Source organism: Zootermopsis nevadensis, unplaced genomic scaffold (genome assembly GCF_977971745.1).
Source record: "Zootermopsis nevadensis isolate Lab colony 2312 unplaced genomic scaffold, Znev_1.0 Znev_ptg000006l, whole genome shotgun sequence".
In the NCBI taxonomy this organism is placed as follows: Eukaryota; Metazoa; Arthropoda; class Insecta; order Blattodea; family Termopsidae; genus Zootermopsis; species Zootermopsis nevadensis.
Window position 1 is genome coordinate 11,745,607 of NW_028259138.1, and position 18,918 is coordinate 11,764,524.

The 18,918-nt window shown below is 36.9% G+C and overlaps 1 protein-coding gene across 8 annotated transcripts in view; it reads left to right on the forward strand.

The window, feature by feature from the left end:
• LOC110830988 (uncharacterized) overlaps window positions 1-18,918 on the forward strand; it is a 53,619-nt gene that overhangs the window by 26,643 nt on the left and 8,058 nt on the right. For 6 of the 8 annotated variants that reach the window (XM_087343692.1, XM_022066470.2, XM_087343691.1 and 3 more), the window contains exons 19-28: window positions 431-1,246; window positions 1,995-2,125; window positions 4,741-4,878; window positions 7,323-7,460; window positions 8,874-9,052; window positions 10,891-11,016; window positions 12,922-13,078; window positions 15,425-16,004; window positions 16,342-16,481; window positions 17,449-17,804. In XM_087343692.1, the coding sequence (XP_087199818.1) occupies window positions 431-1,246; window positions 1,995-2,125; window positions 4,741-4,878; window positions 7,323-7,460; window positions 8,874-9,052; window positions 10,891-11,016; window positions 12,922-13,078; window positions 15,425-16,004; window positions 16,342-16,481; window positions 17,449-17,804 (2,761 nt within the window). Of the gene's footprint in view, window positions 1-430; window positions 1,247-1,994; window positions 2,147-4,740; window positions 4,879-7,322; window positions 7,461-8,873; window positions 9,053-10,890; window positions 11,017-12,921; window positions 13,079-15,424; window positions 16,005-16,341; window positions 16,482-17,448; window positions 17,805-18,918 lie in introns of all 8 variants that reach the window. The other 2 variants (XM_087343693.1, XM_087343694.1) reach the window with 2 other exon arrangements.

An 18,918-nucleotide genomic window follows, 5' to 3' on the forward strand; every position in this document is an offset into this window, starting at 1 on the left:
TGCATGTGCACTCAGTGACATTTGTATGCACATTCACATGCGCACACCACAAACACACAGCTAGAAGCATTCACAAGGCATCCCATGAGGAAACTTTTCTCTAGAATGGCATGAACCTTTCCACCCTTGTTTCAAAATGGAAGTCTTATTCTTTTTTATGTTATTTAAAGTATTTGTTTATGTACCCTCTTCTAGGTAGTATCAGTCAGTTGATCATTGGCCTTTTTTTCATTACCTATTTAATCTCCCTTGTGTGTTTTTAACAGTTTGGCTCCTAATTACAGGTATACAAATTGCCTAGATTGCTAAGGCATCTATTGGCCTCAAACTACCACCAAAGGATTTGAACATTAAATGAAAAGGGAATTCTATTGTAATTTTAGGAGCCAGTAATAACTTTCGTAATGAATTATTAATTCTTTTATTGTAGGTATCTGCAGCTTCCTACTTCAGTCATATCGCTTTGTTTCTATTGACGACTACATCTGCCTTGCAGAGCAGAAGGCTGCAGTTTATAATATGGTAAAGACAGAACTTGTGGAGAGCTTGTTCTTTACTTTGACAGGACTTGCAAATTATACAGAATCTTTAACTGATATGTCACAACAGAATAGTAATGCTGAAGTCGAGCCACCAAGCCATACTAGTTCCGATATGGACTTTAGCACACACAGCCTTGATAGCAAATCAGCTGTTGAGACCGTGCTGTCGACATTTGTCGATGAACCTTCAGCAAGTACCAACAGTGCTGAAGCATTTATTCCTCATGCTGAAGTGGTTGATGACGTTGAAGATCCCGATATCTGTACTGTAGAAGGTAATGTTTTTGGAACTGATAAAAGACATTTGACTTCCGTGAGTGAAAGTGTTATAAGTGAGGGAGAAAAAGTGGATTCATTCATAAGTGACAACAGTTGTGATGATTCTGACAAGATTGACAGTAGAAGTGATGAAGTTGCTGATGATGGTGGCGCACAGTGGGAGGAGAATATTGTAAGGAATGCGGAAGAGGAGGATGGAAAGCTTAAAGAAGCGGAAGAGAATAAAGGTGTTGAGGAAAATGTTGACAAAAAATTAAATGTTGATGCTAGTGAGTTTATATGTCCAGCAAAAATAGTTCCAGAGCAAGAGGAATTGGACTTTTATCCTGAAGGAGATGATGGACCAGAAATAACTGAGAGAAGTGTTTCAGTTTCAGATGAAAGAACAGAGTTTCTTGGTACGGCCTCAGGGTATAATGCTTCGGGTAAGTCATACAGTATATAGATACTGGGTTCTGTATATTCATATTTATTGGATTTTTTGTTTTAGTTTTACTTTATTTGACAGGGACTAGTGGAGGGCTTTGGTTAATTCAGCGATGAACTTTTGGGTTCCATAAGCCATCTAGTTAGTTTTTCTTTATTATTTGGATATTATATGTATTTTATATACATTATTTATGTGCATACTTGTTTATTGTATCCCTACATGCAGTGCTTTATTCAATATTTTTTTTTGTAATATGAGTTGTCTGAAGATTTCTGTCTTCTGGGTTGTTGCGAAGTGTAGTCTGGTCGATGTTAACCAATGTTTCTGAGGTCATACTGCCTCCTTCATCAGGGCAATGAGTTGTCTGGTTTGTACTTGGTCCTATGCTACAATTCCCATGCTCTTTGAGAATATGGGGTTATCTGCTTGGAAAGAGTTAATGTAATGAAAGGATGGAAGTAACAGTCAGTCTCCTTGAACAATTATTTACATAACCTACAAAGTTATGTCAGTGCAAAGAGCTGTTCTTCATTGACATTAACAACCTTGCACCGTAAAAAGGAAGACGTTTCGAAAACTCAATCAAAGCCTCAGACAGGTGGGCCTAACAGAAGACCGAATGGAGAGGAGAAATGAGGAGACCATGGACCGAATACGGACCAGAGAGCCATAGAAGAAGAAGAAGAAGACATTAAAGCACCTGTATATATATATATATATATAATTTTTTCTGCCCCCCCTAGGTACCAAAGACCTAGCAGTACATGTAAGTTCTGCCTCCTCAAGAAGAACATATTTTCCTGCAGTTGTACAGCATCCAGTACCATACTACCAAACATTGTGTTCGTCTCCATTTCCTTCACTGCAGTTGCCTGTAAGTTGGAACTATTATCAGGTAACATGAAGTCAAGCATGTGACTTCTTGCCCCTTGGTAGTACTACTACTCATTATTTGGTGGGATGTTTCAGTAAGATTGTTTATAAATGAGTGCATACGTCTGTCTTGCCTGAAGACAACCATTGGAATTTTTAGCCCATTTTCCGTATTTCATGTTATGGTATTTGTGAGTGTCTAATATTTGAACCCATTAATGGATTTACATGAAATTTGATATGAACTGCAGCCTACTAAAAGTCACTCCTACATTTTTACTTCTTAATGTACTACCATCAGCAGTGTCATTGGTGGTATAGTGGCTGTGCAAATTTCAGGCGAAAATTACTCTGTCAGTACTTAAAGTAATGACTTGGAATTTTGTATTGCAGTAAATCTTTTATAAATTTGTATGTGTACGCACGCATGCATAAACAATTATTTTGCTCAGTTCTGTGTGCCAACTTTTCTAGTGCTAGGCTTTTGAAAAGGCAATTTCTGTCATCAGTCGCTCTTTAGGCAGTGAAACCTCCTAACATTTCTATTTTATTATATCAATATGACTATAAATGTTAAAAAACATGGAAGTTTTGTAGTGAAGCTGCTTCCATGTTTCTCTTCATGCATTGTTTCCAGTCTGTTACTGCCTGCTTGGTTAACGTTCTCACCTGGGACAATTACTAATGACATATCGTTGAAAGAATAAATAATTTATAGGATTTGAGGTTTTCACAGCAGTGAGTATGAAGAATTCCGTCTTCTGGGTTGTTGCGCTGTGTAGTCTGGTCGATGTCTGATAAATAATTTCTATAAATGTTGTATTTGAAAGTCTCTTGACTTAACCCGGGGCACTTGGATGGATGTCAGTATGACATAATTAAGTACTTTACAGAATATCAAATCTAAAACTTCTTGACGATGGTGAAGAGTCAATTGAATAAAAATTTACTTGGATATTATCCATCGTCTAGTAATAAAAACGTAACGCGACACATTGCAAATTGCTCAGGGTACTTGACGTCGCCTCTTCTGTGTTTTTACGTTTTTTACGTTTTTATTACTAGACGATGGATAATATCCAAGTAAATTTTTATTCAATTGACTTTACAGAAATTTGAATGAAATGTGAAGTTCAGTGCCTTTTTTGAAAACTTGTTTTTTTCAAGATTTTTTCTTCTTCTTATGTGGAAGATTCGTCATTGCCCTTATACCACTAATACTGCTGAATTTAATGTGGTTTAAATTTTGCATTGTGCTAGTGGAATGGAAATTCATAACAGGTTGGAAAAAAACATTATGTCTTAAATTTGCTGTGTTCACATTAATGCAATTTGAAATATGTATGGAATAAATTTGAAACAATTTTTGTGACATTTTCCAACATCTTCATATATTTCCATACATTCAGAAATGTATTGCCACTGTTTCTTGAAGTGAATTGGAATGTAAGATAATGAGAAATCAAAAGATAAACATGAAGAAAACTACAGTGGGCATAAATCACTTTTGCACTATACATCCGGTTGTGGTCTTTCAGCAACCAGATGGAAACATTTCGTCTTTGTGTTTTGAAGGCTGTGGTGAAAGATACTTAAAGGTGTGTTTAGCCTACTCATACATCACACTCTCCACTATGTGAATGTGCCAATATGGAAATGCCAGAAACTAAAGCAGTACTGCCGAGTAGTTTCATGCACTGTTGGTGCGTTTTTCTTTTCTTTTTTTAATTCCGTTATGGTGGTATGAAAGTGTGTATCTGGAAATGAGCTCCTTACAGGCCCATTGCCCATCCTTCAGATGAGGAATGATATTGACAGAGGGAACTTCGAGAAAAACATGCCCCAGTGCCGCTTTGTCCACCACAAATTCCACGTGGACTGACATGGGCACAAACCTGGGTTTCTATAGCAGCTATTACCTGAGCTGTCTGTCTGTGCATAGCTGTTAGTGCTCTTAGAAACACAGAAAATGAGGATGATGTCAGAATCTAAGAAAATAGTGGTTATTTTTTCTGCATTTCTGGTGATGGCACTTTTGTGTGTGTGTGTGTGCTTTGAAAAAGTAGTCTTCTTGATGCAGATAAGTGCATGATCTCTGGATTGAAGAGTGATATCATAATGATAAATTTGAAGGTAAACATATCACCTTGCATTAGCATTGCCTGATACCTGTTGAAACAAGTGTCTTTCTGAAGCATCCTGGTTACCCATTGGGTGTCGCTGTATACCACGTATTATATTACTATGTAGGAATTATGTAGTTATGTTAAAACTGTAAATAAGGATAGATCAGGTTTTTTTAATCCGTATTTTATTAGATTAACATCATTATGTTTATGCACCCACATTTTTATTGTGAAAATGAAAGAGATTTATGGATAGTTCAAGTAGATTATTATTGGTGGGCCATTTTTTATAAATGTTGTAAATTGTACCCTGATGTTTTTGTTTGCTTATGGGATCATCAGCAGTGGCTGGACAGCTTCCACCTGCATGATAGATATGTTAAGTTTGCATTTATAAATGCTTTGTTTTGGTGGCAGTGCAGTGAGTATTATAATGCAGTGTGGTGCTTTTGTGAATGGAAAGTCTTACTTTTTTTGTCTCTGTAAACAGTGGCATGTACATCACTTCTCTTATGGTTACTTGGGTATGGTCCCTGTTCCTGTCACGTTCAGACCTTCACCATACCCACTTCCATTTTCACATCGGCCATTAATTGTGCAACCCAAAGTGTGCAGTATTCAGAAGATGGTAAGCATAGCTTGTATGATGCATTGTATTCTCACACATTTGCTTGAGTACTTCTGGGTTTTTGTTTTGTTTCTAGGAGAAAAGGTGCTACATTGTACTTGGAGTAAGTACTGTATTGTTTTATGGTGATGAGTTGTAGGTAACGATAGCTGTCTCTTGTGTTATTGCACTTTGTAGTCTGGTAGCATTATACTGACATTTCAGAGGTTCTTGCTGCCTCCATCATCATCATCCTGTTAATGGATGAAGCAAGAATGTTGGGTATTGATATTTCAAAAGGAAAGATGTAGCATGATAGCACCCTTGGAGATGACAAAATGACGGTAGATATTTTGGAAGAAGTAGCATGAGTAGGAATGCAACAGATGCATAGAATCATGAGGAAAGTCTGGCAATCATGTAAGATTTCAAATGACTGGAAAAAGGGGAATGATTGCGTCGTTATGTAAGGAAGGAAAGTGTTTAGTTTTTACTCTTGAATATATAGATATGTTCTAGTATATACTGAGTTTGCCAAGCAAATCAATACAAACACAATCTCCTATCACCTTCATCACTTCCTGTGTGATCCATAACAAATCTTAACTGTACAAATGAACAATAAATGATCACATATCATATTTTTATGTGCTGGTGTTTACTAGAGCTTGAGTTGAATAACCCAAATATTGAATGTGCGTTAATAATTTATCAGATTTGAATTAAATTATTCTTGAATAAATGCATGCAACTTATCTGTTCACGATTGGTTTACATCTGTTACGCCTACTGCTGCTTGATACTCAGCTGAATGCTTGCTGTTCTTCACCTTGCTGTCTGATGACTGCTGTATGACTTGGTTTAATTTGGCTGACTCTCCTCTTCAAGGGAGAGATGCCGCTTACCTTTGCATTGACGTTGGTCGTGTCATTTGCTGTTTACTCAATCTGATGACTTGTAAGGCCACAGATCAAACAAAGATTGTGGGAAGAAAGAAGTAGAGGTCAAGACTTTTGTCATTAACTCTTATAAAATTGAAACAATGCTGTAAGATAAAGGAGAGGAAGGATTGGGTGACTAATCTGATACACAGAGAGACCCAAAACTATAAGAAGGCGCTGGTACAGGGATATGTGGACATGGCACAAGGAGCAGGTTTAACAATCAAGAATATAAATAAAGGCTGTGAAAATAGGAACATTTTTATTACATCAGGTAGGCTGCAATCATAGCACTTTACTACATGATGAACTTTGGAATTGCCATTAATCCTTACTCAAACTGACTAACATGACAGGCTACAGGTGATATTTATCCCATGGCATAGGGGAATTGAAGGCAATGCAAATACTATTCAGTTGATAGGAATTTAACTGGCTTGAAGTGTCTCTGAAAGAGTAGCTAAGGAAGATGTGAGCAGTTGGATGAACAGAAATTCTGGCAGTCTGCACCAGGACAAAAACATTCAAAGGGTTTATTCTAGAACTCTCTGCTAAATGAACTAGGGAACTGTTGAATATTGAATAGGAAATACTTGAGACAAGTGGGAGGACTCTTAATGGGACACCGTTGCTTAAAGGGGTTTGTATTCAAATTAATTCATGCCTTGTGCAATCATGAGGATTTTTATATCTGTGACCGTGCTGGTTGGACATCCAGCACAATACCTTACAAGGTTCTGTTGTATGGATTGAGATTACTTATTCAGTGTGTTGATATTTCTCTTTCATTTAAACAACCTTAACTTTTAGGACATTTTCCTGAATAATTAATTTTATGTTTTATTTGTATTTCTTCTGATGGTTGTGCCATAGATCATTTGGTTAGATGCTGACTTCTCACAGTGGATTCAGTTCCAGGGCAGGCCATGTGGAATTTATGGTTGGCAGAGATAAGATATTGGTAGATGGATGAGGTTGGCTAGGAAGGCTTATTTTGTCCATGCTAAACAGGGCAACTTTCTTGAACCTCTCTTTCATGTCATTGTCTAGGCTGTGGCAAGTCAGTGTTCCTCATTTTCATTCTGTTTTATAGCGGCAGGTACTGGGTTAATTTCTTTTAAGTACTGTACTGTGAATCTTTAGATTTATTTTGCAAATACGTTGTTTTTCATGCCATTCTGGTTTCCTTCTGATGTCATTCTAAAGTTCTTCGACAATAGTATATTGGCATTAATATGACATTTTACTTGGACATTACCCATTCAGTTGTTTATATAATAATAGTATAAATTGTACTTTATAATATGTTTTGTATTATTATTATTATGACTTTTTCCACATCCTACTTTCATCTGACTGTCTTATGGATCCATGGAGTATAATAAAATATGTATGTATGTATAAATAAATAAGGAGTTGCACCATTATAAGACTAAAGATTCTAAAATCTGCTATTATTGCATATACCAGTATTGCAGAATCATATGATTGTTCTTGTCAGTTATTGTTTATGTGGTATTGCAGGAACTGAGTGACACCAGTGCCCAGACACTTAGGGACGAAATAAGTACTTTAGAAAGTACAGTGAAGAAACCGGAAAAGGAGTTAAAGGATGAGAAGATTTTAGAATCAAAATTGGAACAACAAAATCAAAAAATCAAGGTAATTTACATATATCATTTGTCTTTGTAATTTTGTAGGTTATGGTTTCTTATGCATTCTTTGCTGTCTGTGCTGAATTTAGTGCATAATGGAAATGTTATTTACATTTTAAAATATTATTTCTGAAACCGCTTAATGGAGTCTGATGAAATATTCATGAAAGTTGCGTTAAAAGTTTTCATTTTAACTTCATTTTTGTCCACGTTGATCCTCATAAACTCATATTTTATGATGTCAAGTTTTATATATATATATATATATATATATATATATATATATATATATATATATATATACACCTTTTTTGTTTTGTTTTATTTTATTTTAAAGTGGATTGTTGAAAAAGGTGGTATTCTACGAAAAAAATTACTCAGTGTGTGCTTATGAATGTGCATGTATATATTAACTCAGATATCGTAGATGTAACTGTCATTTGAATCAGTTTATAGTTTGATTTCTGTTTAAAAGTAAAACTAATGTAATGTCAATTAGAAAATTTCTGTCTTCTGGGTTGTTGCGCTGTATAGTCTGTTCAATGTTAACCAACGTTTCAGAGGTCATACTGCCTCTGTCATCAGGGCGATGAATATGCCAATAGGGTGTAAGGGGCTAGGTTTATAGGAGCCAGACTGTGAATGGAGTAGCCTGCCCCGAGCCAATGAGAGCAGGAGTGGGAGTGGACCAATAGGAGCGAGTGTGAGAGAGGGAGAGAAAGGAAAGGGGGGGGGGGGCTCGGGAAGTGCGTCCGGTGGAACATCGGGAGTTTGGTTGAATGTGATTGGGGCCCTGAAAAGGGCCAGGTTAGTGGTCTGGTTGGTTCTGGCGGTGCACTCTGGATCGCTCTGGGAACCCTCGAAGAGTGTGAATAAGAGGCTTCTATGACTGGCTCAGGTGAAGTCCATCTTCCCTGTTGAAGTTATCGGGATGTAATTCGATCTCGATGGCTTCCCTTATTATCCGATCCATGTAGCCGGTTTTTGTGGAGAGGATAGAAGTATCCCCGAGCTGTATGCGGTGTCCCATGTTGAAGCGATGTTCAGCAACGGCAGATTTTTCAGGCTGCCCGAGCCGGATGTGGCGCTCGTACTCCCTGACAGGGAATGCTGTAATCTCAAATCTTACATAATGTAATGTCTTTGATAAGTTTTATCATCAATAGATTTGTGTCTGTAACATACATATAAGATTGCGTGAAGGGCATAAAATTTCAAAAAATGCATTTGGAAAGTGTGTACCCTGAAGTGGTATACACTGTTCCTCTGCCATATCTTTCCTTTCACAGAACTTGAACTCGTTATAATTCTGTTGCTGATAATTTTTCTTGGTACAAGTGCAAGTTTTTTTTTTTCTACAGAAAATGCCATTATCATTCACAAAACTTGTAAAGAATAAATCACTTTTTTTTTCTTTCAGAAATTGGAGTTGGAGCTGGCTAAGGTTCTGGAAGAAAAGAAAACAGATTTTGGAATACTTATAAAGGAACTAATCAAGAAGGAAGAAGAATGTGAAGCATTAAAGACCAGGTTTGAAGAAGAAAAGAAAGAAAGACAAATAACAGAAAACAACACAATGACCATTATGAGAAATCTGATGTAAGTGAAAGGACATACTGTATTTTATTGTGTAATTCACACTTAATTTTTCTCTGAAATTGCGTAATCAGAAACTTCAGCTGTGTAACTTATGCAAGGATTTGTGAAAATTGTCTGGCATGGAAAATAGTTTTGTTTGCTGGACCTATCTGTAAAAGTGAACCATTTTCCTCCAGAATTAAGTAGTTAACTGGTAGCAGTCTGTAACATTTTATTATTTAAAGTTTTCAGCATATTTATTAACTCCATCTTTATGCCATTGTGCCATTGGATGCAAAGTTTTCAGTTATTCGGTAAGTGTGAACTACCATTTCATTCAGTTGTTAAAAACTTTTTGTTTCATTTGATTTCTGAAATGACTGAACAGTGAAGGGGAGTGAATTTGAATGTTTATGCACTTGTGTTATGACCAGGTATGTAGAAGTGACAGGAGTAATGCAGCAGTTTGTTTACCAATTGAGTTGCTCCACACAAATTGTGATGTGGATTGTTGATTGACAGGAAATTTGTAATGTATCAGTCTTGGTTGCATCTGAATCCTTACTGGTGGACACCAGTTGTTACATGCCATTGCTGATTGTAGTTGCCTGCCACCACCTTCTTGGTTTACCTTTGCTAGATACTTTGTACTAGCACTGACCTCACAAGAAAAGGATTAGAACCCTTTAACTGTATCTGCCCAAGCCAGGAGTGGGGTCCTATTATGTTTATCTGACACATGGCTTTCTCTGTATACATGTATATTACATGAAAAATTTTACAATTCATGTTTTCATCACTACGCAGCTTCCATCTCTCTTGACATCACATCCTGTCTTTCTGTCTACTAAGGTATTCCTCTTTAACCAGATTATCTATTTCTGAGTCACCATGATCTTTACTATGTGGGCATAGCTTGTATTTGAGTCAGGGGGTCACATACCTAAGATAATATTGGCGTACAAGTAGAGAATTTGGAGGCGTCTTCCTTCCATCATAGCTTGGCAGTAACTCCTCTCTTAATCAACTTCTTTTCACATCTATATATGTGAAGAAATTCCAGTCTGCTATTTGGAATTTCATTAGATTTTAACATTTTAAGTTTTATCAAAGAAAAATTGACAGTGGAACCACGGTTCCGGAGAATCTGACGTAAATACGTCTTTGTATTTAAATTATCATCATCGAACTCTTTTAGCTTCAATGTCATCCATCTTGTTATCTCTACATAGTATGACGCAACACACAAACGCAGCAGTAGCGTGAAGTGTGATGAGCCTTTATTTGTATAAATAAATGTTTGTAGAAACTAAACTATTTGTGATATGTAAAATCTGAAAACAGATACGGAAAGCTCAAGAGGTAATACGTATTTCGTACGCAATAAGTCCCGATCCATCTCTTACGGTTTTCGAGAGGCGGGCGCTTAACACGCCAGATGCATTGAAAATTGTACACATTGGTTCATTAAAATTACAATAAATATATAAACAATTATAATTACAACAAAATACATTACAGATTCTTAAAGGTCTTTATTTACTGATTATTTTACATATGGGTTACATTACCCTTACTCTTACCATTCCTGAGGAATGAACATTTAAAGGTGACTCGGCGCTGGATCTTGCACATCTTTGGAACTAACGCTGTTTTTGCCGAATGACCCTTCCGTATAGACGTATTTACGTCAAAAATGTGTTTTTAACAAATATTTGTCTGATTGTATCATTCTTATTGTCAGTGTGTTATTACATCTGCTCATATTTACATGTTTTATTTTTTGCCTGATCATTTTTAAAATTTGAGTAAAATATGCGTGACTTGTGATAGGTGGCAAAGTTTTCTTTCTTTTGTAGAAGTGAAACTGGGCAGAAAGTGAAAGAACTAGAAGAGGAATTGACATTGACAAAAAGGGATTTGGCACAGTACCAGCATCTCGTTCTCATAGCTAAGAAGGAGGCGGGAGTGCTACAAATCAGTTTGTAAGTAAGAGTGGGTGCATACATGGGCTTCTTAAGCAAGATTCATCTAATGTACTGTCATTGTTCAAGATTAATGTTAGAGATTAATTATAGTTTGAAAATGGTATCTGTGATACTAGATTTTGATGTAACTGGTGTTAAAATGCAATCTTTTATCGTCACAAGACATATTGTAGTGGTGGTAGTTGTAGTTGTTTTATACATCTGTTGACGCAAATGCCATGTCTGTCTTAACCCTTTGAAGCATGAGCTCATCTAAACACTGTTCAAGAATTTGGTTTATACTGCAAAGAAAACACAACACTTGACCATTACAAAGACCAACCCGTTAATGACGTTCAAGGAAATTGTTATTATTTACATTGAGAATCACGCCTATAAATACAAAATGCAGTTTGTGGCTGTGGGCTTTGAAGTATTAAACTTACTTCTAGGATGGCAGCTAGCCCTCACCTCTACCCTTTGTCTTGTATGGCTTGGGTGCCTCTACCAGCATAGCTCTGTGTCACTGAAGCACAATCTGCACCCCCCACACTCATGCACGTGCACACATACACACACACATGCAATGTATGTATTTATTAAACAACACTTGATGAGATGGCCAGTGCTGCTAGGATAGTATGTAATAACGCAATAGAAAAATGGCAGCAGGCTAGGACGGATAGTGGTTAGGGCAGAAACTATCCATGGCTTGGCATATTTTCATGTAGCAGAAATTTAGTACACATGTTTAAGAATGGAAGTTAAACTCGGTTATAATGGGATCTAAGGGACTGAGGAGAAGCGCTCATTATAACTGTTACTCGTTATATCCGTTATTGTAGCTATAATTACTGTTTCTGTTAGTCACTACTTTTATCACATGTGCACGTACTTATGGAAGGGGGATAAAAACAGGAATGAATAAACATAGCTTATTACATGATTAACAGTTTATTTGATATATTTATGCACAATATAATTAAGTCACAAGAAAAATAATTGCATCATTAAAAAAGTCTTGATGGAATGCATTATTTTTATTTATTAAAGAAGTCTTTGAATGTAATTTGTTTCAAATTTCTTTTAAGGTGAAATTTGTGAGCACTGAATTCTTCATTTTGACAGCAAGTGTAATAACAAAAATTCATTAACAAAATGTTAAAAAAAGGAGGAGAAAGTAGAATGATGAAAAAGGAGTTAAGTTGTTACGTTAGTGTAGTATTTTTTAAAATGTTTTGATTACAATTTTTACCCATTCCCCCACCATTGATGCAACTTCATTTTTACTGTATATTTATCCACAGATTATTCTAACTAACTAACTAACTAGATGGCTTACCGAACCCGAAGGTTCATCACCGAATTAACCAAAGCCCTCCACCGGACCCTGTCCTGGGCCAACAAAATCCAGTCTCGTTCGACTCCTATCCCCCATAGATCCCACCTTAGATTATCTTCCCATATACGTCTAGATCTCCCCAGCGGTCTCTTCCCCTCAGGTTTCCCAACTAATACCCGGTGCACACCTCTCGCCCCATCCATGCGCACCCCCATCTGATTCTTCTTGACTTTAATGACCCTGACAATATTGGGGGAGGAGTACAGATTTTTAAGTTCATCATTATGCAGTTTTCTCCATGCCCCATCATCTTCTCTCCTAGGTCCAAATATCCTCCTCAACACCCTGTTCTCAAACACCTGCAATCTGTGTTCCTCCCCCAGAGTGAGAGACCATGTTTCGCACCCATACAAAACAACAGGCAAAATTATTGTTTTGTATACTTTAATTCTCAGGTTCTTAGAAATCAGATGGGAAGACAAAATATTTTGAACTGCACAGATTATTCTCTTTTATTATTTTTTAAATTGTGATGTAATGTGTGTGTTCTCATTTCTCATTTTTATTTGTTTTGCTGTCAGCTTGAAGAAGAAATGTTTGGACACATTGCAAGCCATGAGGTTGCAGGTGAAATACCTCACAGAATCTAGTACCCCCAATAAGACTGAAGTTACAACAGCTATCAAGAATTGGGAGCAATATTTTGACAATGTTGCTGATCATGAAGTTCAATTCACAGTATGTGTTTAATTTATATTCGGTTCTTATTATTGTTAGTGCCACTTTAGAAGTGTACCGTACTGAGTAAAATCATCATTCATTTAGTGATGTTGATGTCAGTCTCCTGGGCTGTAACACATATAGGTAGGTACTAGTGTTTCAGAAGTGTATATTGACCCATCTTCAGGGCTGAAGTACAGGCCAGCCCAAGACAGTGACCTTATGCAGAGGTGGAAAATGAAACTTACAAAATTATGGGTGCATAACCCCCCCCCCCCCCCCCCCAAATTTGAGAATTTCTTTTTTATTTGCTTTTTTCACATTATTTAAACAGTCACTGTAGTAATATGCTATATTATGTGTATAACACAGAACCTTTGTATTATTAAAATATAAAACAAAATATTCATACAAAATTTATTGTTCTTAAACATCAATGGTATATTAAGTAATGTGTAGCAATAATTAGCATATTCATTAAGTCAGTCAGTAAAGAAACAACGTGAATGACAATTAAAGTAGTTCTTTTTATATAAGATTAGGAATTCAGTGAAGCGTTACTGGCACTGTCTGCACCTTCTGAAAGTGGGTACTTAATTACATTAATGTAATTGGAAGTTCTGATCACATCATCAAATGTCTGAGAAGAAAACATTTTGTCTCCTGAAAAATCAGTGATTTCCGACTTGGTTTTCGGGGATAGGCCACATCAAATGTTGATGATTATCCAACATTTCAACATACATTGCAGATGCCAACCACCAACCAAAAAGCTAACTAAGGGCGGAGTCCTGCGCAAGCGCCAGACATTGTCCCTTCCTAGGTAACACCATTCCTGCTTACGAAACGCATTGCTGGAGATGGTAAACCGAGCCTTAAAATGGAAACAAGAATTTTGCTAACGCTAACGGGATTCCGTCATGGCGGGAGCCTCAAGCAATCAAACTAGGGTCTGTTGCTGCTGATAGGGCAGGGTATGGGTGGTGAATAGCATTTGATGGTTCTGATTGGTGGAACAGATAGTGGCCTGCTAGCCAATGGGAGAAGGGTATGTAGATGAGAAAAAGAAATGATGAAAAGGTTTTTGAGGGGTACATGGTGAGAAAGAGAGGTTACAAAAGAAGTGGTGACCATGAAAACTGGGTGGGATTATCAGCGATTATGTAAAAAGGAGAGAAGGAAATTCTTTGACGATGTAATGGCTGAACACAGCCTGTTCAGGACCAGGCAGTGGAGAAGAGGAGATGGGGGATGGGAAGGAGGGATGAGAATTCTTTTAGTGGTTTCATGGGACGAGGAAGAAGAAGCAAGGTGTCCAACAACATGTGTGGGGAGGAAGTTAGTCAGTGTTCAAGGATAGCAGTGACTTACTCATACATTGTTCCTGAAATTATCTGTTCCATTGTATTCAGCAAAAAATTAAAATCTTATACTGGTAGTGCTATATTTTTGCACATTTATTAATTATTTTTAGTTATCCCCATATTTTCTGTATCAGAAGTTGAAGGAGCCTTATTATGAACTTGGTTTGTGTGCTCTGTCTGTCTGCTTTTATTGTGGGTTGAAAGAACTTTCATTTTCTTGTTGTTTGGTAACTGCACAGTTAGATTCCAGGTTCTTGCAACGACAAGTATGATTAAGTATTTTCTGGGATGTGCTGTGTAGTCTGGTAGGTAATAACCAATATTCCAGAAGAGCCCAGATGATGGAGGCAGCAAATTCCTGTGAAACATCAATCACTGTCTACCAAGCTGCGTGGCACAACATCCGAGAAGACAGCCATCTTGATAACTGATCCTATCTTGATAAATGATCCTTTATAACATCTGAGAATTTCACTGCTTTCTGTGTATGTTTAAATGAGAAATAGATTACACTCTGTAAGATTTGAGGTTTTCACAGCGGTGAGTATGAAGATTTCCGTCTTCTGGGTTGTTGCGCTGTGTAGTCTGGTCGATGTTTACCAACGTTTCAGAGGTCATACTGCCTCTGTCATCAGGGCGATGAAACGTTGGTTAACATCAAGCAGACTACACAGCGCAACAACCCAGAAGACAGAAATTTTCAGATTACACTCTGGTGGTAAAACATGAAGGTTCAACATTCCTGATACCATTGAGCATGATCCTGAGCCAGTTTCATCTACCTCGAGCCCTCACTGTTTACATCCTCAAGACCCACCTTGCTGTTATCTTCCCATGTTACAGGTGCTGTAACATTTTCTTTGTAGTTACCACTCTTACATATAGCATGCATACTGTGCGCCAACTGTTCACAAATAACATTCACATATGGCCTGTATAGTTTCTTAGCAGTTTCATGTTGTGTTTGGTACAGAATTTCTTATACGTTTGTTTATTCCAGGTTAATTGCACAGAACTGAATGAAAAAGTAGGAAAAATTACTGTAGCAGACTTTGTTAAACTGGACTGGACAGATCTTCCTCAAGAACCCAGTTGTCCTGTGGACACACTGGAAGTAATTATTCAAAAAGCTTTAGAGGAGCAACAGGATTTGAAGGGGAAACTTATAGCACAAGATAAGGAATTGGCCCAAATGAAATTGGAACGGCAGAAGGCAGTAGATGATCTCGCATTTGTCGAGCAGCAAGCACTGAAACTCAGAAAAGTAATAAAAAATAGAAGTGAAGTAATTGAAAATACTTTAATGAATAAAGACACGGCATTACCACCAAGTGAAACAATGCTGAAAATGAGTGAGGTAGATAAGAAAGAGGACTCCTCAGATTCAAAGATAGAAGAAAAATTTAAACAAATTCTTGAAACATTGGTGAGGTCAGATGAGAAGAACTTTGAACAGAATGGATGTTCACGTGTTCACGTACCATCATCACCAGTTACTTGTGCAACAGGTGTGCCCCTGTTACAGCATTCCACACCAGTCTATGGTTATCAACCTATGTTACACAGTCAATCATATTTTTGTAAGTATTATGTGTGTGTGCGTGTTCGTACTTTCAGGATTTGTAGCATGATAACTCCCTGATTACAGGTGAGAGTGAGTTGCCTGAGGCATTTTATCCACAGATGAAACAGCACAAGTTGGTTTGTTGAAAAATTCCCAATCTTTATTCATTGATGAAATTCATTAAATAACTGCTAATTGTAATTAAGGTTAATGTTTACCAGTGGTTGCATAGCTGTTCTGCTGCTACTTTGTTGTTTCTCCCATTACTCATTAATTTAGATACCCTCTTTGTCAAGCAGGAATGTGTCTCATTCTGATACACGTTGATGTCTTGCTTCTTCCACATTCTTTAGATAATACCCCGCAAACAGCTTATCCACTGCCAATGGCGATGCAGTATGGACAGCAACAGGGACCACCAGTTATCAGTTCAGGCCCAGCTCTCTGGCCCCCCGCTCCTCGTGTTCCTCAGGCTTCCATAGGAACTGACAAGGTATGTTTTATATGTTGATTGAAAAGAGTAGTTCTAAACCCTTGTCAGTATTTTTCTTGTGTTTCCCATCGAAGTGTGAATCTTGTTAATTTACTACATTTTGTTTTGAAAAAATTCTGTTTTTTCACAATTTTGTTAAATGGGCTGAGCAGGTTTAGGACTGCATTCTTTTAATCATGTTCAGTATGAATTTTGTATAATTGTGAAATTGAAGAACAGCATGCAAGCACATGGACATGTGTGTGCACGCGCGCACAAACTCACACACACTCTTTTGTCAGTCTATTTTACCTGTCCTTTAAAGTGAAAAATTTCTGTGAAAAAACTGTTTTGAATTTGTATGTAGTTAATTGGTAAAAAGATATAGCTTTGATATTTTATGGACCATTTGACAGAAAATCAATACACATGGAAGTAAAATTTACACCTCACTTCATCAGGTTCTGAAATTTGGTATACATATTTGTCTTTGTATTTTTTTTAATTTCTGCCAAGTATTTTTTCTTTATACAGCCTGTTAAATATCACCCCCCACCTGGTTATAAAAGGGTAAAGTAGTTGCCAGATATCTTATGAACTGTGCTTCTTAGTTCCGAGGCTTCACTTTATTTGGCACGGTCAGGTTAAGATTTGTGATGGTTTACCAACGTTTTAGAGGTCCTTGCTGCCTTCATTATTAGGGAAGATCTATGTGATTTTCTACATGTGAAAGTGACTTTGTGGAATCCCCAGACAAACACTCTACCTACACAAATATCTGAGGAGAATTCCATATGATCGATCACCGCCCAGCCAGACATGCAAGGATATTGACCTCAATATCTGATGTCACTGGTGTCACTTATAATCTCAGAGTTAAGGGAGCATTCATTAATTTAAAACAAAGAGACAGTAACAGAGCAGACATGCCAGAATTATTATGCTGTGCATATATTTTCTAACTTGTTTCAGTTCTGTATCATTTCAGGCTTCAGTACAACAGCAACCAGAAGCCAAGCTTGCACCAAGTTTATCTCGTACTGAGATCCCTAATAGTGCGGCAAGTGCTACAATTGCAGCAGATAAGTTACATTTGCCATCAGAAAGTAAAGTAGTACCAGTGGAAAAGAAATTGCCATCATCAGCTTTTGGGTTGACTCCAGTTGCAAATACTATGCCACCAAGTACATCTGCTTTTGGAACAGACCAGCTGAAAGATACTCCAAGTGTAGCGTCATTTTTTAAAATCTCACCATCAACAGCTGAGGTGCCAAAACAAGAACTTCACCAGATGTCAAAGCCAGCTGAAACTCCAAAACCTTTATTACAGACATCATTGAACATGTGAGTAAAGATGGTGGTTATTTTGGCAAGGTCTTCACATTCTTCAGTTTAATTTGTGTTCCCGTTGTTTGAAATAAACTGTGCTGAGCACTTTGATATAGTGATGAGGCACTTTAATACGTGTATTTACGAGGTAAACAGCTGGACTGACTGAGTTCTGTGTGTGTTTTTAGTCAATTTCCAAATGAATGCTGAGTAATTTTTGGAAATGGGCTGTGACTGGCTCCTTTTAGATCCTTACATATTCTCCACTCATCATAATTGCATTTGATGCTAAATCACGTGTAGTTGAAACAGCGTCATTAAAATTACATAAATTAATCAGCAGTCCCCATTTTTTGGGTGAAGTGACTGGGATTTGACATGATTCTGATTTTTATATTTAATGATTATGATTTAGAAAAGTCTTACATTCTGATATCTTAACTCGTTGTTGTACACACACTGTTGTATTATATTAATATACACCTTATTAAAATTTTGCCAAATCTTAATGGTATTATTTTTATGTCATGTACCTGTCAGTGTTTTGTATTGTGATCTGTTTTTAAGAAATTGTAAGATTTGATGAAAACGTCGTGGGAAGTGGGGGTTATATTGAACTGATTTTAATAAAAAGTAAGCTCACCTGAATACTTGTTGTAGGCTGTCAGTGTCATATTTAATAAAATCTGTTCAGTATTTTCAGAGACAAGACATACAAATGGAAAAACAATGTCTCTTTATCTCATGAATTTTGTGCAAGGGGCATGACTTACCCCAGCCTCATGCCCCAGTGCTGTAAACATGAGAAGCAGGTCACTTTGCCCTGAAGGTGGAAGTGAGATGCTGCGTTATTGTTGGAACAAAATTTTGTCAAATATATTTGTGAAAGTTTGTATCATTATGATAATCATTCCCAGCAGGAGATGTAGTTGATAGTGACACAGAAGACAAAGTTGCCTCCTTTCATGCTCCTTGTATCGTTTTTCACATTATTTTTTGTGATCCTAGCGGAGCTTATTATTTCAGCAAGTTATTTCCAATGTAATAAATGTAGAATTGTTATATATCAGATTTGTATTTTTTCCCTGATGTCTTTATTTATTTTTATATATATATTTATTTAATTTGA